The 21,180-nt window shown below is 43.0% G+C and overlaps 1 protein-coding gene across 1 annotated transcript in view; it reads right to left on the bottom strand.

Moving 5' to 3' along the window:
* RPE (ribulose-5-phosphate-3-epimerase) overlaps positions 1–20,339 on the bottom strand; it is a 233,174-nt gene extending 212,835 nt beyond the window's left edge. The window contains exon 1 of the mRNA XM_086955551.1: positions 19,894–20,339. Within this exon, the coding sequence (XP_086811677.1) occupies positions 19,894–20,015 (122 nt within the window). The 5' untranslated portion in view covers positions 20,016–20,339. The remainder of the gene's footprint in view (positions 1–19,893) is intronic.
* Between the last annotated feature and the right edge of the window lie 841 nt (positions 20,340–21,180).

The raw sequence follows: 21,180 nt of genomic DNA, 5'->3' as shown, positions 1-21,180 counted from the left end.
TCATACTTAAGTAGGTGTATATATGGGTGAGGTATTTTTAGGACACAAACCTACATAAGCGACACAAGGTCAACGGCAAGGATACAGTCAAAGAGTGACTGGAGGTGTTTTGAGAGTGTAGGTGGATTGTTACTTCTTCATGAAGTAGTGTTATTTCAAGAGTTGTGTCATCAGCTCTTTCCCAAATAGAGGAGGGCTGGTGTGCACAGCTTTGATACTCCGATAGTATACAGATTGATTTTACTCCATTCCGTATTCGCTGCATGTATTAATTTTGTTTGAGCACTCCCTTGAGGTTCATAGCTTTATGATGAACTCTGTGGTGCTCTTTGAGCAGCCTACGGCTGATTATTTATTTAGAGAAAAGTGTGATATGATCACTACTAACTAGCCTATGATGTTTATCTCCAGTATGATGATGTCCTGGCTTTAGGTGTGCAGACAGCCACCAGATTTGGTGAGCTTCTCAGACAGATAGGCAGGGATGCTGATCACAATGCTTAGTATATGATGCACCTGGCTATGAAGACAGTGTGGTTCACTACAACCATCTCATACTTCAGTCGCTTCTTCCCCAGCGTATTCATCATTGTGGTATTACCAAATAATTGCCAACTGCATCTGCCATAGGCAGAACCTTCTTCTGCTAGTAGAAAGAATGGAAACTCATCTGCTAATAGATTGGGCTCTTAAGACTGAGAAATCCTCCATCCAATACATACTTTTTCAATTACCCACTTCACTTGCATTCCTCAAAAACACCACACCCCTTATTTGGCGGTTGCAAACTTCAGATACCTCTTTATTATATGTCAAAATGTTCCAAAAAAGGTACATTGTTATTCCTATTTGAATAATAATTTGCGTGGTGTCCGGTGTCTACACAAATGTTCAAATGGTGTTTGTTTAGGACTTATAAAGACCTTGGTATGGCCTGGTGGCAATACAAAGGTCAGGAAGATAAAGTACTCTCCAGCAGCAGGAGTTTGGAGTGAGCCGAATACAATAACTTCTTCGCAGGAAACAACTAGGCAAGAGACCAGGTTACGCTCTGGGGCACTGGCTCCACGAACTGTACTTACTGTTCTTCATTCAGCATCGTCTGGAGTTATGACGGATTTGTACTAGCTCCAGACACGTTTTAGGGCTTTCTACTCCAGCAGATGCATGAAACCCATGACTAACTTGCCAGGCCCCTTCCCACAGGCTGTTTTGAAAGAATGCTGCTGACATTGAGACGTAAAGCGAGGAAGCGAGGGTTAGCCAAAGAAGAGCTCCGATCTGAATTACCTAAATGCAATGATACTGCTGGAGGCCAGACAGTTGACTGTCCTCGGCCGAATGCTGCAACCAACTCACAATTTCACCATCACACACTTTCCTGAAAGGAAGTGTGTAAGCCGAAACCCCAAGATAATAAAGAACTAACCCCTTGCAAAATCGGTATCTTTTTTAACCACCTATTCATCATTCAGAACAGTTTCCCAAAATGCTCTTTTATACCCTTAAATCAACTAAAAAATTCGAACGTGGAGAAAATTAAATGAGTCTTTTTACATAAATTGGCATAAAGTAGTTAATTAAGATGCAGCAAATCTTCAACAATATTTTAACAAATTAAATGCATGCATCATGTATAACATGAGCTAAAGTGTAAATGAAGAGAACTGCCAGACCCAGGCATATTTGCATCTGCAAAGGCTAATAATTTATCAACTGCAGTAGGTCAGCACCTTCCACACCCACACGCAGCCATCTGCAGAGGCTCAGGTATGCGTTTCTACATTAAGCGGTCATAAATGAAGAAACCTAGGCGTCCCCGAGGTTGAACTTCGTAGTAAAATGTTGCTAAACTACCAATTCCGATAATAAGATTATCAACAGTCATTTACACAATAGTTAACTTAGCAGACAGAGAATAATCATTTCAGCAAGTCTTTTCTGGCATCAGCAGACTGTCGGGACACTTCACACATTTCGTGCGCAGTATTACCGACCCTTCTCCCAATATTACCACAAAGGCTCCTAGAAGTTGCCCGATCAGTTTATAACGCTCAGGAGAAATATGGCCAGCAAGCTATTTAACCTATAGGAACCTGCTGTTAATATAAACAGGAAGAGCTTGCTCGGTTTATATTCTGGACAATGCTAAAAAACTGGACTACTCTGAAGTGATGTTAGTGAAGCCATCTCTCAAACCCATGTAATTAATGGAACATGGGGTGGATGGTATGTATTGTACTTGTCAGTTTATTAACGCAGGTACTGAATAAACAAGCATCGACATAGCCAATAGGTCTCGCCTTTGGGACCTTGAAAGTGTTTAGCCATGCAACAGTTGATGTTGTTGCACCAAGGATATTGTGCTGCATAACTAAACACTTATAAGGTCCCAAAAGCGAGACCAATTGGCTATGCCAATGCTTGTCAATGAAGCAATCCCCGAGAGTGGGGAAAGGGAGACAAGAGTTACTAAGTAAACATGTCTCAGCCCAGTTGAATATCTCTGGATATCATGTAATTCCATCCTTTTTGTTAGGGTTCCATCTGCCATTAAGGGAACCCTCAAACGGATTACACCTCATTATGTCCTCCCATGAGAACTTGTGATGGTAATTTCATCATAGCCCTCATGTGTGCACTTTGAGTGCCAGCTGGACAGCCAGCAGTTCCAAGTAGGTGATATGGAGGCCGCGTTGGTGGCACAACATGCCCTGACGGTGGAATGTGCAGATACATCCCCCCCCCCAGCCTTTAAGCAATGCGTCCGCAGTGATGGTCACCTGTGTAACTGGGTCAAGCAAGAGCGGGCCCTGTAACAGGTTGCTGCTATTTCACCACTGCAGAGAGCGATGGGTGCTGATCCAAATCAATGCTAGAGCTTCCCATTAACCCTCAACTTGTGACCATTGTGCCGCCAGGCACTCTTGTGGCAGATGCAGGAGGACTATGGCAATACGAGAGGCCATCATGGCAAGAAGGTGCATCACTCTTCTGACCATCAAGTGGCGATCTGGCACAAAAAGAGGTACTAGTATTGTTAGCTCAAGTAACTAGCCGTTTAACCCATTTTCAGAAGCCTGGCACCAGGTCAGAGAAAAAGGGTGCGCGGAGAGGTGGGGGTGATGAATCTGACACAAAACAGATGGCGCCTGCGTGCTGCTGCTGGCTCCGGAGAGCAAACCTTTCAAAAGAAGCTGGGACATCCACATGCCTCTGGCCAATGGCGTGCTGAATCCAGACGCAAAGGCAAATCGCGTGTGAGCACCACACGCATGAGCTTCTACTAAACCCGAAGAAAGCTGAAGTGATTGCAAGATGTCGATTTCCTAGCGCAGCGCGACCTAAAAATGAATGTGACAGGTGATGTCTTGAATGGGAGAGAGCTAGTGACTTCATGGGGGCAGGAGACTTTAGCTATTCAAATCAAAGTACAAGTCCTCGCAAACTTCAAACTTTCATTTGAATTATAAGTGCAATAAAATTCTAAACTTTTTGAGATTTGATATTCAAGAATCGAGGTCAGACTTTTACTAGCAGATGTGTAACTTTCATACATCATCTCTGCTGGTTTGTTACTGGGAAAGCGTCCAGTCTAAATTCAGTATGATCATGGGGGCAAAGTTTTTTAGATGAGTACTAAAGTGAGATATGTGCCCAGTTTTGTTGAGAGGCAGGAAGGGAAGGAGAATATATTTTGATTCAGACTTGGCTCTGCAGTAGATATTTTTGCTTCAAGTAATGGTAAAATCATGTAAAAAGTTTTATTTTTTAAGGAAATAGAATTGTCTGCAGTAATCTCAAATGTTCCAGAGACACGAGTACCCTCATTCACGTGTCCTTTTTACCACCGCCTTTCATCGTAACTATGTATACGGTCTATTTGGTTGTTGTGTTCTGAACCGCAATAAGAGGCTTGGTAAAAGAGCACCGAAAAAATACAAACCCCAAAAAACGTATCAGCAGAACAAGAATGTCCAAAAGCTAGGTGTCAAAATACGAAGGTCTCTCCATAACGTAGGGGCAGGATAAAGGCTGGCCAGTGGCCCTGCAGTGCAGTGAGGTTTGAGATGAGGAACATGAAGGTAATAAGAACTCTACTCCAGCGTAGGCGAAAACACTCATTTAAAAAATAAAAGGTGATCAGGCTGATAACAGAACTTATGCATTTGAAAAATGACCTTCAAACTAGTCCTTTGTTTTACTGGCAGTCAGTGGAGGACTTTGCAAGACTGAGAAAAACGATCATACCTTTTCGGGGTTGTGACTTTCCTAATCATGAAGTTTTGGATTCGCCGTAGTCTATTTGGGGAGCTCTCTGGAAGGCCTAGAGATGATTGCAATAGTCAGTATGTGACAGCACATAAAGCAAGCAATCCTCCTATACAAAACTGGGAGAATGTTTTCTAATAGGTAAAACACATTAAAACACCCAGAAGACAACCATGTTCAATTATGTTTTAAAAAGAATGAAGAGTGCTTTGCTTCCAACAAAATTACGACGGAATTGCCCTTCGCCGTGGGAGGATGGAGCTCGTACAGTAGAGGGCCAGAGAGGCCTTCGTGGGACTGCAATCCTTGCTTCCCAACTAGCAAAAAGAAGTCATGCAAAAAGGAGGATGAACAAAGAGAACAATGTTCCCAGTGTAGGGTCAGCTGAGTGTCATCAGCAGAAGTCACAGCTTCTTAGCCAAATGATCTATTTAGCTGGACCGATTCGATGCCAGGACCGGAGGCCCAGATTATGCCGCATTTACTGCCTTCGCTTTATTCTCCAACAGCAGCTATTTCACCGACAAAACATCAAAATAAACGTATTTCCTATGAGAACTCCAACAATAGCCAAACACAATGCAGACAGTCGATAAAGCTGCCAGTTCCACATTTCCCCTCTTTTTTCGCTGTTCCAGCAGCCAGTCAATACCACATTTTGATGTTCCCAGGCCTGGATGTCCCCAAACTGCCTGTAATGTATAGTGAAATTATTTGATGAATGGCTCCGAGTATTTCATGATACTTTCGATGTGCATATGCGTGGGGACGACACTGCTTGCAATTGCACATTTACTGGGTGCTTAACTCACATCTAGGAATATAATGCCTGCCAACGCTTAGTGCACCGCTGTCCTCCATCCATGTGAGGGCGCAGGCGTGCTCACACGATAGAGTTTCATTTCTCTTCGCATCGCAGTAATCCTTGATTGTTGGGTGAGGAAGCGTGCATCTCATTTGAGATCTTGAAAGGAGAAGATAATTAGATCAGCTTCACGCATGACTTTAACATTTTGAATTTGTTTTTATTGCGTTTTAAGTATTAACATGCACCAATAAGCATCCCATAATTATTTGGGGGAGTGCCCCAGCAAATAAATACTGAGTCTTTGCTTCCAGCTCGTGCCCGGTAGGTGCTCGGCACTGAGCATTATATGCATCCCTCATTAAGTAAGAGATGTAGTTACAATTTTATTCGCTCCTTTGCTGCTTGATGGGCAACGATAAACATAAGCAGGAGTCAAGTTTTAGGAATAGATTCCAAGGGACCTGGACCAACTTGGGGCATCCCCGGTTGTGACTCTGTTGTACTGCTGCTGGGGCTGTATTGAGCCTACCACCCGAGTCTGTGGAGTTACAGAAGGAATTAAGGTAGTCTTTCCAGCTCTGGTGTTTCCTTTGCAGCTATCTTTGTGAAGAGAATCTAATTCTACCTGTGACCAATATTTCACTAGGCTTGGCCAGTGTGATATGCTGGGTCCCATGGGAAATTTCCATTCAGTGGCTAATGTTCCTCATCCCTAGTGTGAAGATCAGGCCAATGAATCAGTATCACATCTGTCCCTTTTTGGGGTGGGAGAATTGCCCTAGTCGGAAACTCTGTGGGTCTAGTAAAGTAGTGCAACATGTAGTTTCTTCAAGGTGGGATGTTAATACTGCCCACAAGTTCAATGTCTTGCAGCAAGTCAAACCCATGTGGTGGAAACCTGTGTCTTCATTGCCGCATCTAGAGCATGCAGCGTTAGTGTGATTGTGAATTAGGCCTAGTTTCTGAGAAGTGAGGTAAGCTCCATGTAAGAAACAGAATTGTTGGAGGTAGAATCCGGTGTTTCTAGAGACTAAAGTGAGATATTCTAATGCGGAGGTGCATGCTTTCCACTGATCATGCGCCCTATGTCCTGGAACCATTTATTTCATAGGGTTTAGAGGTCCCATCAAAGTCCTCAGCGATTGCAACTGGAGCCATATGCAGTGTATTGTGCCCATTAGTCTACCATATGCTAGGAAGAGGGATTTCATAGGTGTCCGTCCATAATGCCTCGTATGGCTGTAGTTGGTCAGATACTTGCGGGCTCAGCTACCCAAGATAACATATGTGCATGTATCCTCCTTCTACTAGTAATTTTACTGCTATAAAAGGTGCAAAACCTAATCTTGAAGTTAGACAATATAATTTAGAGAGCCTCTGGGGTCTACAAAGAGGATGTGGAGAGATTATCCCTAGAGAGGGCGGTCACTAGTGTATAGAGAGCCTTTCAGAAATCAACTTCTTTTACTGGCCGCATGCAAGTGCTAGATCCCTCTCTTGGTGGGAAAGCCTTGGATCCCCTGGAAGAACCCCAGAATCTCGAAGGCAGGAGGGCCACAGTAACACCAATGGAAAAGACAAAAGGAACAGTGAGAAGCTCAGCAGGCAGGTGCCTTCGATATGCTATGAGAAGCTTTTCTCACATGGTCAAAAGCTACCTGTGAGGGGAAAGGACATCTGGAGACCCAACCACAAAAGGTATAGGTTCCAGAGCAATACACAAACCTGATCAATAACCCCTACTACCTGTCACAGATGATTGATCAGACAGGGATGATTTGCAAAACTAGGATACAGATGATGGCTATGATGCTGGGAAGCTTTGTCGGCTAGTTCCCGTTTGTAAGTGCCCAAAGTCAAACATTCAGGGCAAGACAAGACTGACATGTTGGACCAGAAGGACATTTTTTGCACTAGATCCTCTAAGTGAACACCGGCTGACAAGGTGGTGCAGTAAGTTGCTGCACAACTTATAAAAACCTATCGACAAGGAGGTCCGCAAGACCAACTCTGGAAGGCAAAGTGACCACTACCTCTGAGATAGACAGTAGAATGGCCACCTTCCTGAGCAAATTTCTGAAAGAGCCAAAAGAATGGGATCAATAGGTCTTAGTGTGCCTGCCAGGACAAACTAATAAACATTGTGGAAATTCTCATAAAAACGTTAAACATGGGGGAGGATAAAAAGGCCTCAGGTGCCCTAAATTCACCAGAAGTACTTTCATGTAGGGTCAGAGAGCATTTATACTGCTAGGACGCTAAAACTATACGATCTCCGAAAGGCAGCTGTGTTGGTTACTTTGAAGGCAGGTTCACCAGCCCAAGGAGGTCTGTTTGGGGATCTGGTCCTTAAGGAACTCAGATAATACGCCTCCACATCGCTCGATAAAGCCCAGGCCTTGATCAAAAAGATCTTTGGCCAGAAGATTTTTGGAGGGGCTGGGTAAGGAAGAGAACGCTCAGCTAGTCGATTTCACAATAATGGGCCTTCAATGAGGCCAATGATCTAGTAGATGCCAGTTTCAAGACGCCAACATTTTCAGCTGTTTCAAAAAGCCACGGAGTCAGGGAGTCTATCAGAGGTGCCCAAAACACCACAGGAAGATACTCCGGCAAGTTCGGATCCATCCTTCACAGGCTCGGATAAGAAGTGGAAGGAACTTTCCATACAGTTGTTTGTGGAACAGTGTACCAGGCTATGACAGAGGAGTTTATACCGATAGGGGTACAACAACTCTTGGTTGCATTGAAGAAAACGTTCTTGCCCGTCTCATCCCCAGCTATTGTGAGATGGTTAACATGGATTATGCAGGAAACAGGTATTGATGCTTCCTTGTTTGAAAACTCATACGGCCAGAAGAGCAATTGCCTTGGGTGCTCGCCTGGAAGATATTAGGGCACTGGATTGGTCATCTGTGTCTACATTTAAACATTTTTGCTTAAAGCCACCTGGCAATGTGAAATTCTGGTATTAAGCAAGCTTTGAACCAGTATAATCTGAATCTCTGGTCTTGATACAGAATTAAGTAAATTTCAAGCTAAAGTGAATAAAAGTTTGAATTCTAAAACACGGAGGCGAGGATTACCTCATCCAGGGACTGAAGCATGATCAACAATGCAAGACTTTACCAGCCTAGGAGATACAAGTGAGTATAACATCATGCCTTGAATAAGGTTTTCCACTAAGTTATCATAATGTAGGTTATTGCTGAATGGTTGTCAACTGGATAAAGTATAAATCTCTGTTCTTGCTAAACAGGATAGGGAAGAATTGTGAACTGAGTACTTAAGCAATTGTTTTTTTCTCAAATGATTGGAAGAGTAGTATGAGGATACAAGGATGAAGTTGCTGTGATCGTAAAAGAGAAAGGGCAAAGGTTTTGGAACTGGCAGCTTTATGGGACCGTCTGCATTGCGATTGGTTATGTTTGGAATATTATTTTCCTGAATTCTCATGGGCAATGTAGTTTACAGTGATTTTTGCGAATGAAGTGCTGCTGTTGTAGAATAAAGCTACAGTTGCAGAAAAAAAGCGGAGCCTCTATAGCATAACCCTCACCTCCGAGCCCTCAAAATAATTGAAACTCCAGGTTTGTACGGAAACATTTATTGTTTAATGTAAACATCAAACAACATTGGAGATAATCCTGTGGCTCTCCACACTGCAAAGGGTTAATTCTGTGAGCGAAAGAGCAACAGAATTAAAGATGGTGTGCAGCCCTCGGGAAGGATAAGAGCCAGACAGTAACAGTGCGACCAACTCCAATTTCCACCTTCTAGTATTGAGGAAGAGGATAAAATAGTCTACAGTATCAAATATATTGGACAGATATAACAAGATCATGGACGCCGTATTTCTATTAATCCCCCATAACACTACTCTTTTCACAGTCCGTGCCAAAGCAGTTTAATTTCACCTGCCAAAACGAAATCCTAGCTGCCAACGATCCAGGATGTTGAAAACCTACAGGTAAGCAGACTACTGCTACCTAAAATGGTTAAAGCTATCTTACCCAGAACAGAGAGGTTGTAATTGGTGATAAATGTCGATAACTACTACCTAGAGATGCTTTGTAAGCTGCAGGGTTACAATTTCCAGTGTCCTGTCCGTTGGAACAGATTGATTCAACAAAGAGACTGAGGTTCTCAGTTTGTTTGGGGATGATTGCCAGAGTGAGTCTACAAAACAGTAACCAAGCAGACATCATTGGGTGAATCAGTCTTAGTTCAATGGAACACCTGCAATTCCTCAGTTTAGCATGTAAGATTAAAGAAAACCAACCACTCTTAACTAAACGGAGTTAGGAATATGCCACCCTTTTTACAGCAGTAATTTGTATAGTGTAAGTTTTGAGCCTGTACAGAAATTGGAACTTTCAACACATTGCTCTAGCACTTTGTGCAGCAGCAGCAGAAGTGGAGACTCGAGAACATTTTAAGATAGCCAATGACCTAACCTGCAGGTCTCAGTTCTGTATATCAGGTGCAACATTGAAAGGTACTCCTCACTGAAACCAGCCCTTCCTTCCTAACTAGTGGCAGAATATGCAAACTGTGACAAGTGCTGGGTAAAGGCTGTTAGGCTGGACAACTGAGGACTGGCAGACGGTCTCCCTGCATTTTCCAATTTGCTCACAGAAACTGATGAGAGGGTCAAATCAACAAGCTAAGAAGCAGAACTGTCCTTAAACTATTCACTGATGGCTAAAAACTAGGAGGTACTCTGTGCATGAATTTCACAGGACCTCAATTTAAAAACTCGAAACAATTCTCACAACTTTGACCAGTACCTGATGATAAACTAATCATGCTAGCAGATCTAATATTAATTAAGGTACAGGATGGAACTAATAGTGTTATTTTAAATAAATGAACTGATCACACTAGAAGTATTGACTTTCCCTAAAACACAACATCTAATGAGCAAGTTATGGTGCTTTAAACACTCCCATAGTAAGATTATCAAAATAAGGCAAAACTGCACATCAACTGATGAAAGGTGAATCTACAATGCAGGAGAACCGAACTTACATCTCTGCTGTCTACATGGCAAATTTATGCATAGTAGCGGCAGCAAGCACAGTAGGGAAACCAAACATAGGTCTCTGGGCTTTACTAATAATTCAGAATTGAATCCACAGGCTTCTTATCTTATACCGCCAAGAATGGATGACAGCAAGTAGAATGGCCCGGATAAAAAACTTTACCAGCAAGATATTGTTTAACTTTGCAATACATTTCAGAGGAGCCTTGCGATTCCATGAACAGAGTTGTTTCATTCAAAATATTTTAAATAATTGGGAGTGTAAAAGGACCTAGAACCAATTGAATTTATTGAATCCAACGCGAGGGACCAATTTATATTGTGGTGGAGAACATACTCTATGGCAGCAGCGATGGAGTACCCTTTCGGACAAACTGAAGGTCCACCCACCTCATTTAGAATCAGGTAGACATTCAGTTTGTCACCGGCAAAGACTACTCTTTCTCCACTGCTGACATACAGCTCAAAAGGCCTGACAGAATAAAGTCCATTTGGCCATTTATTCGCCCTCCCTTTTCAGAATAGGCAGACAAAACGCCAGTTTTCGCTGTACGTCACTGGCAGGTAAAACCCAGCAGTAAGGGACAGTAAAAAATGTAAAAGATTCCACGAAGACACATCGGTGCAAGTTCAAATGTGCAAACATCAAATTTCTTAAAAAAAGTAGCAACTTTGAATGGGTTAAAAGAAAGGTTGTATACTAGTCCCTACTTGTTTTAGTTTATATATTTTAGATATCCCATTTTTATTGAATCTATGTATTGCTTTCCAAACACATTAGGTGGGTGCGTGTGCCAGACTTTTTATGCCAACGACTTGGTTCTCTTCGAAAACATGTTTAGCGCTGAATACTAAATACGCAAGTACATGAGAGAAATTGCACAGATTTTATGCTATGTATATCATATGCTAAGAGGCTTCTATCCAAGCAAGATTGACACTAGTTTGCACTACTGTCCTGTAATATGCAGGATGTAAAAGGCATTAAACAAAACAGTGTTCCAAACTTTTTTTTAAAAAGAATGTGGTATTTAGGTCTTGCTTGCGACCGCGCTTGTGTAATTCTTGCAAGACATTTTATTTACTTATGTAGAGCCCGCCCACAGCTTACCATTGGTATATTGGCTTTACTTCTGCTTCGTGTGTTTGTCCCTCCCTCCCATGGAGGATGGCTAAAGTGCTGTTTCCTGGTCTAGTATCTTTCCACTGCTCGCACTTTCCGCGCTACTTGTGTTTGTATTTTAGTTGCAGCACTCCATAAGAGTGTTTGCCCATGTTGTTGGGTGCACCTCCCATCCTCCCTGTGATGTTTTGCTTTACCCCACCCTTCCTGCCAGCAGCACGTGTTGCTTTGCCCTCACCCTCCCTTCCTGCCATTAATATTGCTTTTCTGACACCCTCCCTGCCTGCTGTCTGTATTGCTTATCCCCCACCTGTCCATGTTACCCCAAGGATCCGCAATAAACAAGCATTTGCAATGCAACTGGTCTCACCATTTGTGAAAGTCGGTGTTGTAAACAATGTTTTTTTGCTTCAGTTTTTTTTTGTTTGCAGTGTGAGGAGGTTCAGAGGAAGGAGCGATGGAGGAGACGGGTATCAGGGATAAAAACAAATGGAAAAAAAGCATTTGGTCAGAAGAGCAACACAGAGAAAGCGGAGACGAAGGGGGTGGCAGGGATGGGACTAGGCAAGCAGCAGATGGCAAGGAAAGATCAAAAAATACATGCTCTCCCAAAGAGTGCTGGAGGAAAACGATGCATGTGTGTGATAAGTTATTTTTAGTGTATGTGTTGTTTGTTGTAAGAAGTGTCTGTGGTGGTGTGTGTGTTCGCATGTTGCAGTGGTGGTGTGAGAGCCAGTGTTGCTGTACAGGCATCACCAGAGGTAAGGTTTTGGCAAGTGGTTGGAATCTTGTGGCAAATAAAACTAAGTGTGCCGATTTTAGCTGGAATCTGCTATTCACCTTTTCATTGCGGTGGCACCTTTTTTGAGCAGAGCATCCCACTCTCCTTAGAATGACTGGTGGTGTGGTCCGCAGCATGAATGAGAGCATTTAGTCTAAATGCCCGAAGCAAAAAAGATGGCCGGTGCCGCATTGGAAACACAAGGAGATGATGGACTTAGTGCTGAAACTTTTCAGACACTCTCCCCCAGTCATAGATATGGGTGGAATCAATCATCATTCTTTAGCTCACTTCACCACTCCAGTTCAGACCCAGCTAAATGTAAATCAGTCTTGGTCCTGTGCCTCATGTTATGTTATTTCAACTTATATACCAGTGGGTGTCTTGGCGCTTTCCGGTTCAACATACTACGCCAAAGAAGCTGGTATCTAAAAAACCATGTCTTAAGTTGATTTCTAAAATCCAGAAGGGTGGGAATCGTCCTGAGATGTAATGGGAGGGCGTTCCACTGCTTGATGGTATTATAGCTAAAACTCCTGCCACCCCAGTTTGTTTTTTTGATTCTAGTTGTGGTCATTAGACTGGCATTAGCCGATCGCAGGGGTCTATTAGGAGAGTAACAGCTGAAGATATTCCAGAGAAATTTTGGAACTTCTCTATGCAGAGCCTTGTGGGCAATGCAGAGTGGCTCAAATTTAACACGCTGGCTGACAGGAAGCCAGTGCAGGTCCTGAATACCTGCGCTGATAGACTGATATTAAGGAATGTCCAGGACTAATCTGGTGGCAGCGTTTTGTACCACCTGCAGCCTCCCAAGTAGTCTGGCTTGGAGGTTCATATATAGATCATTACAACAGTCTAATTTGGACAAAACTAGCGAGGTCACAACTGCCTTTCTGGTGTTTTTTGGAATGAAGGGAAGGATAGTTCTCAAAGTTTTCATGGTAAGATAAGAAGAGGACACAACCTTGGAAACCTGGTCCTCAAAATTAAGTTTTTCTTCTATAATAACACCAAGGTTCTTGACTTTAACTGCTGGTGAGGGAGGAGGACCCAGGTTGTCTGGCCACCAAGCCTGAGACCAAGGTGGGAACATGTTACCAAAAAGTACTACTTCAGTTTTGCTTGAATTCAGCTTCAACCAATGCCTATTCATCCAGCTGTTCAACACGATCAAACAATCATGTAATTTGAGGGAGTGATTAACATCCTTATCTACTTTTGAAATGACCAGCTGGGTATCATTAGCATAGGAGGTGGGAGTCAAATTAAAACATTTGATCAGCGGGGAAAGTTCAGAGATATACATGTTGAAAAGTGGCTGGCTCAAAGAGGAACCCTAAGGAACCCCACAAGGCAAGACAAACGGCGATGACTTAAACGTACCTAGGTGTACCGTTTGGGATCTGTCTGCTAAGAACGAGGTTAAAAGAGAGAGGGCCTTTCCTCCTATCCCTATGGTTTTCAAACGATGGACCAAAAGAGCATGGGAACAGTCCAGCCCGAACTGCCAAGCAATGTCTTCCCCGGACCAGAAACAAGCATCCTAGACCGGTTTCGGGTAGGACCCTCTTCAGCCAGGCTAGCTTGAATCCAGTGGCAAAGTGAGCAAGGGACCCACAGCTGGGCATACCCTACCAACTTAGGGCGAGCAAAGCAAACACAAGGAGATGATAGACGCGACGCTGAAACTTTTCAGACACTCACCCCCCAGTCACAGATCTGGGTTGAATCCATCATCATTCTTTAGCTCACATCGCCACCCCAGTTTCGACACAGCTATATGCAAATCCGTCTTGGCCCTGTGCCTCATGGGAAGAGCCCACCCCGAACTGCCAAGCAATGTCTTCCCTGGACCAGAAACAAGCATCCTGGGACCGGATTTGTGGTGACACCCCTCTTCAGCCAGCTAGCTTGAATCCATTGTCAAAGTGAGCAAGGGACCCACGTCTTGGCATAACTTGCCAACTTAGGGCGAGCAAAGCAAACACAAGGAGATAATGGACAGAGCGCTGAAGCTTCTTTGGAACACAAAATAATTGTGTGCTCCAAAGGAATGCCAACCATCTTAAATGCTGATCAGTTAATAAAGTAGGGCGCGTGTGCTTTGAAATCAGGCCACTCTGAAGTGGACAAAGAATTCACCACTCACTGCCTTCGGAGTGCTCCTTTTTGAAAGGGGGGGCGGGGTGAGTGCTTTGCACACGCTGCACGCCTCTGCCAAAATGGAGGAAGGACTCAAAAAGTTTGTGCCACAAGGGAAGTGCCCAACACATGCTGAATATAAAGGGACATCAAGCTCTGGCCATGCGCTAATTGCTTGTGAAATGTGATGCAACCATTGTTCCCAGTAAGCTGCGCGGCAGTGCACAGGGACTTTTCCATGCGCGCAGTGCTATAAAGCGCGCACGTCTCTGCTTAGCGAGAGATTTAAACCATTCACCAACCACAGCATTTTAAATGGTAGCGGCGTGAAAAGTACGGTCTTTCAGCAATATGCAGAGTGGAGATGCAGGGGCTCTAAGAAGGGGTGAAACAACAACAAAGCCTAGTTAAAAAGCGAATGATCTTTTAAAGATCTGTGAAGTACTGGGGTGTGGCTGTGCGTGTGCCCAGGAAGGGGTTTCAGCCCGGGCTGCCACAAACGACAAGAGGGGAACTGAAGCACTTCTAACTCAATGGATGTTGCGGGCCTGATCTTACCCCATTGTGCTGCTTCTTTGGAGCCTGGATGTTCTCGCAGCTGCAGAAGTGCAGATGACAAGCTCACACTCAGAGCTCCCTCTGCACGTCAGAATGTATTGTCTTCCGCGGAAGGTTCACACCTTCCAAAGCACACGTCTCTCTTTTCTCTCCTACAGGGGAGCCTAATTTCGATGCGCCACTTGATGTGATGCCACAAGGGATCTCTTTAGGGCTGGCACGCGAACCACGCCATCACTGCACTCTCTGCCCGCCAGTGTCTGTGCGAGGGTTCATTTTCTGTTTCTCTTCATTTCTTCCACAAAGCTCTTCTACCTTGATGGGCTTGCCTGCCCCTCAGGACGTAACTCTTGTCTTTCCAAGAACGGACGCAGTCTTTCAAACCAACTCACCTCCAAGAAGTGGAACCGGAGTGGATTCCTCCCCTCATCTCTCCTATCAGGAGGGAGGCTTTGAGTGCATTCCAGGTCCTGGGCATGCTGCTGTGGGCACTGTTTGAACCAGGTGGATGTGTCTTTAGAGAGTCTTTGCTGCCCTCTCTCAATCACGTTACAAATGGCCGAGGCCTCTTTTGGCAACCTTAGCTGATGCTCAATTCTACGACATATCAGTTTTTTTATGCTTCTTGCACGCTTCTTCTGTCAACTAAGCATCATTTATGCTCATGGTTTAATCAGATCCTAGCTGCTTGGGCAGAACCGCGTAAATATCGAAAATGTACCAGGCCAATTTGAGGCAAACTAGGAGAAGTAAGCATGCCGGCTCCAGAGAAGCTCTGTACTTGGCGCGAGAGACAGGTAGGCGCGAAAAGTAATCCCCGAGCCAAGCCATAGTAAGTAAGTATTTTTATAAATCATGTAGCATATAACGTACAAATATGTCAAATAATTGTTAACATTTATTAATACTGTTTGAGTTACAGTTTAGAACATAAACTGGACAACCTGATTTATTAATCTCGGATCGAATTGAAGATACAATTTTCGTGCAATATCAGCAATGCGCCCTGAGATAGTTTTAGCACTGCAATGGGTGTTCATATCGGTCACAGAGCAAATATACAGCATTTTGGCTTTGGTTTAAATCTCTAGCTAAGCCCACACCCATTCACCAGCCACAGCATTCTAATGTGTTTAGATCTAATATTTAGGGATAGTGATGAGAGTTTTCAATATTGTAACACAGCAGCAGTTCACTAGTAGTACTGTAAATAATATCTGTGACATATGAATACGTGAGGTTCTGCATTGATCAGGAAGAATGAAACATAAATGTATAATTTCCCTGCAAAATGTCTGTTTGAAATACCGTTTTCCTTTCATTTATTTTGAATAGGGGTGATGTGTGAGAATCCATTACAATCTGTGTAAGAATTATTCATAGTCACCAGAGCACGACTCTGCAGAACAGAGATGGCTCTCTCAGAGGGCCCCCTGAAAAGCTGTGGTCCTGGGCCCTCGCATCCTAAAAAATAAAATCAGATTCTATGCACCCACGAGGAACCTGCGTTCCTGTACGGCTTGCTAGAGCAAGCAACACTCGTGTGAAAACAGCTAGGATGGGTGGACGAGCGTTCTCCCACCTGGCGCCAAACCACTGGAACAAGCTGCCGCAGGAACTCAGACTAACAGACTGTTATTTGTCCTTCAGGAAGCAATTAAAAACATTTATTTTCCCAAAATCTGACTAAATACAATCCTTACTCTGTTATCTGTTAACTACTCACTACTGTCAGGACAGCGCCGTGATATCCCATTGGGGATGATTGTTTGCGCTCTATAAATACCATTGACATGGACATTGACAGAGCCCTCTTTGCCTATGGGTTGAAACGTCTCTGAGTAGATCTATAAAAAATTACATGGATGTGAGATAATGCTCAATATTTTTCACTGAGTATCATGATAAATGTATAAAAGAACTACATTTTATCTTTCGTTTCTCAGTTTTGCTGAGTGATATTGACATATACCACCTGTTCTTGAATGCCCAATCAATATCATGCTTTGCATTATATGGCTTGTCAGTCATGTTCCAACATTTCCGTCATCAAGTGCAGACTGTGAACCAGGATTCAGTCACTTGAACACTATCAAGTCTATATCAAGAACTAGACTGGAGGAGAATCACTTGGGTACGCTGATGATAACAAAGGCCTATTTCCTAAATAGGAAAGTTGAACTTGATATACTTTTATCAGCACTGGGAGAATGGCATGGACCAACAAATCACATATCTAGTGATGGCACTTGACTGGTCTGAGCCACCCTTTCCCACTGTATGTGTGGCCTAGATGGGCACATTTCACACATTTCTTGTTAGCAAATACATTAATCATTACGTTGTACATGACAATGTAACTGTGTTATTTGTTAACTTGCTAAATATATATTCTCTTGTATAGTCTTCCAGCAATCCCCAGCAATCCCCTACCAAATGATCAGTGCTCCAATCAAGAATATTCAGTAAAATCTTATAATGGGGCTCCCTTCTGAGTCATGTCCTTTTCTAAAATGTAAATGTAAATGTAGGTATACTTATATAGCGCAACCTGTCACCCAAAGGGCATCCTGGCGCTTGCTTAGGGAACCCGTCCTGGTATTCCCCTGTGAGAGGGTCCACAAGGTGAAAGCCAGGCATCCCGCCGCGAGGGGCCGTTGTGGAGATTAAGCAAGCTATTGCCCAGAGTTGCAGAGTGAGACCCCGTGAGTCGAGTAGGCACCGGAGCGAGAATTGTCGAGGCCGTGGAAATTTGAGCCCGAGACTCGCTGAGGCGGGGAATCGAACCCTGGTCCACGGTCGATCCAAGCATCCGGGTCTGCCGCCTCTAACCACTGAGCCACACTTCTCCACTTTTCTAAGCCTGGGGTAAAGGTGCAACTAGAATAACCCATTAATGTCATGATGCTCTGTCTCCACAGTGCAAAACTGTCACAAGATGCCGTTAATTAAAGCTATATCTGTGAAATGCACTTGTTGTCTATCTCATTGCAAACAAAAGTTTTGAGTGGTAATTGCCACAGATTTATATACTCGCGGGCTGCACTCTCATACTTGGCGCACACATACTTAGCTGCAGCACAAAGATCTTGCATTGCCGCACACGAAGGAAAAAAAATTGAGGGAACATTGGTTGCAACATACAGAGCTGTCGAGAAATAAACATATGCATAATCCAAATACGAAAGGAAAAAATAAAATAGGTGGGAAGAGGCAGACAAAGCGCTCACCATGCACTGCCTTCAGAGTACTTCTTGAAGGGGGAGAAGCGCATGCTGCACGCCTTGCAAAATGTGGTGCAATATACAGAGTTGCCGAGAAATAAACTTAAACAATACAAATAACGTGGCGGAAGGGGTGAAGTAGACAAAGCGCTCGGGCACGAGGCACAAGCCCTTCAATGAACTACAGAATCGGGTAAACAAAGAAAAAATAAGTGAGCCAACAAACCAGAATCTGTCGCCTGATGACTTTAAGTAAGGCCTAGTCAGCAGCTGCGCTTCAAGGAGAGAAGGACACTGCAGTGTGCATACCATGACTCCTACTACACACAACTTGCTGTTGTGGTATTAAAATAGTCAATAAAAAGCACTGGTAAAGCCAATGGGTCTCACCTACGTGAGAGATATTGGTTTTCTCATATTTTTTCCACGTTATGGAGCAGTGCAGCATGGCTGAAAGAAAACCAAAACAAACTAGGACGTGGCCAGCGTTGATTGAGTCATAGCGCTGTTTGGGTTTTTTTGTTTTTACTTTCAGCTATGTTGCACAGAGAACATGGCTAACAAAAAACATTGACAAAGCCAATAGCTCTCAGGCAGGCAAGGCATATTGGCTTTCCAAATGCTTCTTTCTCTTATAATTTGTAGCTTGCAAAGCCGAGTGGTCTAATGACCAATTGTTATTGGATGAAATATGTCAGGCTGAAAAGGGCCAACGTGCATTGTCCCTAAAACATAACATAGCCCTAAAACATAATTTAGAGGCAGTACGGGAGGAAGATTTGATTATTCTCTTATTCTTGCAGGTTAAAGCCCTGATCAAGTCCGCAGAAAAGCAAGCTCGTTTTGTTGATGACTTTTTAAAAAGCATTTCAGTCCCAAGTTAGCTTTGTACTACTATGTATTTTACAGACTTGAAACCGCCATGATATCTAACTGATAGTATGAATCCTAAGGTCAAAAGGAAATGCCTCCGTCACTATGTTAATAACAATGAACAGGTTACATCCTTCTCCTTGTAACTGCAGTTTGAGGATGAAGAAGCAAATAATGATCCACCTTGTATGTACATGCCCAGTCCTATTTAGCCTCAGTGATCTACCTAAGGAAAAATGTTAAATATAATATTGTTGAATTGATGTCTGCTTATTTGTCATGGTTTAAAAGGCAATATAAACCATGAGTATGCAAGGATCACAACATTTCTAGACTTATTCTTGCACAAGTAGATCATAAGTCATAACGGTCAGGATCAAGTCTAAGGATTGGATATCGTAAACTAGCATAGCGTTAATTTAACCATGATTACAGTTTCTGTATTTCAAGCCCAAAAGTATTTGTTGATCAACACCGTATCTTGTATCTAACGTCTTTATTTTCAAGATGAATGCATTAACTTTGTTTGTATCAAATGCAATAAGGTGTTCAAATCGATCTGCCCAAGAATACAGCGTGCTAACTTAGAAGGGAGGTCTGCCTGGAGTAATATTCTGAGACATGTGACTATTTAGCAGCAATGCTAATGGAAAGTTCAAACTGATCCAGCACTTTAAAGTTAAGGACCTAGTTGCAACAGTAAATATATAGATTGCGCACACCCTTATTGAAGTATGCAAGTAGTTGGAACCAAAATGATGTCCCAGTATTGTAGATGGGAATGGGGGCTAGAGAGGAGCTTCACTCATCTAGATATTATTTCTATGAGAGATGTGCCATGAGGAACGAAGCGGCCCACTGTGGAAGGAATCAGGTCCGAATCCGCTCTCTGTTTAACATCGTGTGACTATGAGCAAATCAAGTCACCTCTCTGTGCCTAAAACAAATCTGACTTTGTCAAATGTAACCTGGTCTTCATGTAAAGCGCTGTAATGCCTACACAGTATGCGCTATATAAAATATAAAAATATGAATATAACAAGGTAATCGAGGCCGTAAACTTACCCGTCCATCACGTCCAGGTGCAGGTAATCGGCTCCGCTCTCCATCATACGCTCACATTCCGACGCTAGCCGTGACAAATCGCTGCCAAGGATGGATGGTCCTATGCGAGTAGTTGAAGCCATGATACAGCTACTGAAAGTAAGTCGGAGTGAAAGAAGCCAAGACCCGTAGTGGAGGTACAGAGCAGCAGCAGCGTGGTTGGCCCCGCGCCCCGCCTGTCACCTACGTCACCACTGACATCGAAGTAGCAGGAGATGAAAGAGGAAGGGCGGTACGGTTAGTTAATACTGTCCTGACAGATGTGACGATTTACTTAAACTGTCGACTAAAATCTTTATAGCTAACGATTGAACTCTCCGATTACTATGTATGTTAAGTCAATGCACCACTCAGGGCGAGATCGCTCAAACATGGCAACTGCGCTCTCAAGTAAGCCCCTCCCCCCCGCCAGTCGTCATCATATAGGCTTCTGGGAAGTGTAGTCATTAGTGTTAAAAGTACCCTTCGTATATAATTGGAAACATGTTTTCTAAACTACATTTCTCGGCATTCATCAGAGAAAGATATTTGGGGGAATGCACTTGCATAACACAGGTTGTATTCAGGAACTGAGAGCTGAAGAAGTCTTTTTCCCATTGTACTTTTTAAACTGCGTAATTGGGAATAATTTGACTTTTTAAAGCCTCATAGCTATAAAGAAATAACTGAAGTTGTGGTAGCCAAAATTCTTTTCTCACTTAAAGGAAAATTGACTTGCATTCGGCCCTAGGGAAAACAACTAACTTGCATGTGGCGCAAGGGATGATGAGAAACACGTGATAATAATCCCCAATAGCTCTTGCGATCTGTTCGTTTTCTTAAGAAATGCCATTATTGCTCCAATCAGTGCAAATTTGCACGTGGATTGGAATTCTTTTTTTGTGTTCAAATCATTTTTATTAGACAAGAAGAAAGTAAGGAAACAACAAGCACTGGCGTTGCCAATAGGTCTCGCAGTAGGAAAGTTGGAGCTATTGGTTTTGTAAATGACATTTTATATTTATGTTTTGTGATTTACAATGCCAATACTTTTAACTTTAGCATATGTGACACTTTTAGTATTTGTAATGTCACATGTTTTGTATTGACGTGACTTAGATGTATTGATATTACAAATAACAATGGCTTTTAATTTTTAAAATAATTAATACTTAAATAAAAGTGATTGTAATTTTTATTGGCAATAGCTTAAACTTTTGTAAATAACTTTTGTGAGGATTATGTTCAGTGACGAAAATCCAAGAACAG

Source organism: Lissotriton vulgaris, chromosome 2_1, assembly GCF_964263255.1.
Source record: "Lissotriton vulgaris chromosome 2_1, aLisVul1.2, whole genome shotgun sequence".
Lineage (NCBI taxonomy): Eukaryota > Metazoa > Chordata > Amphibia > Caudata > Salamandridae > Lissotriton > Lissotriton vulgaris.
This window is presented reverse-complemented; position numbering and strand designations above follow the sequence as displayed.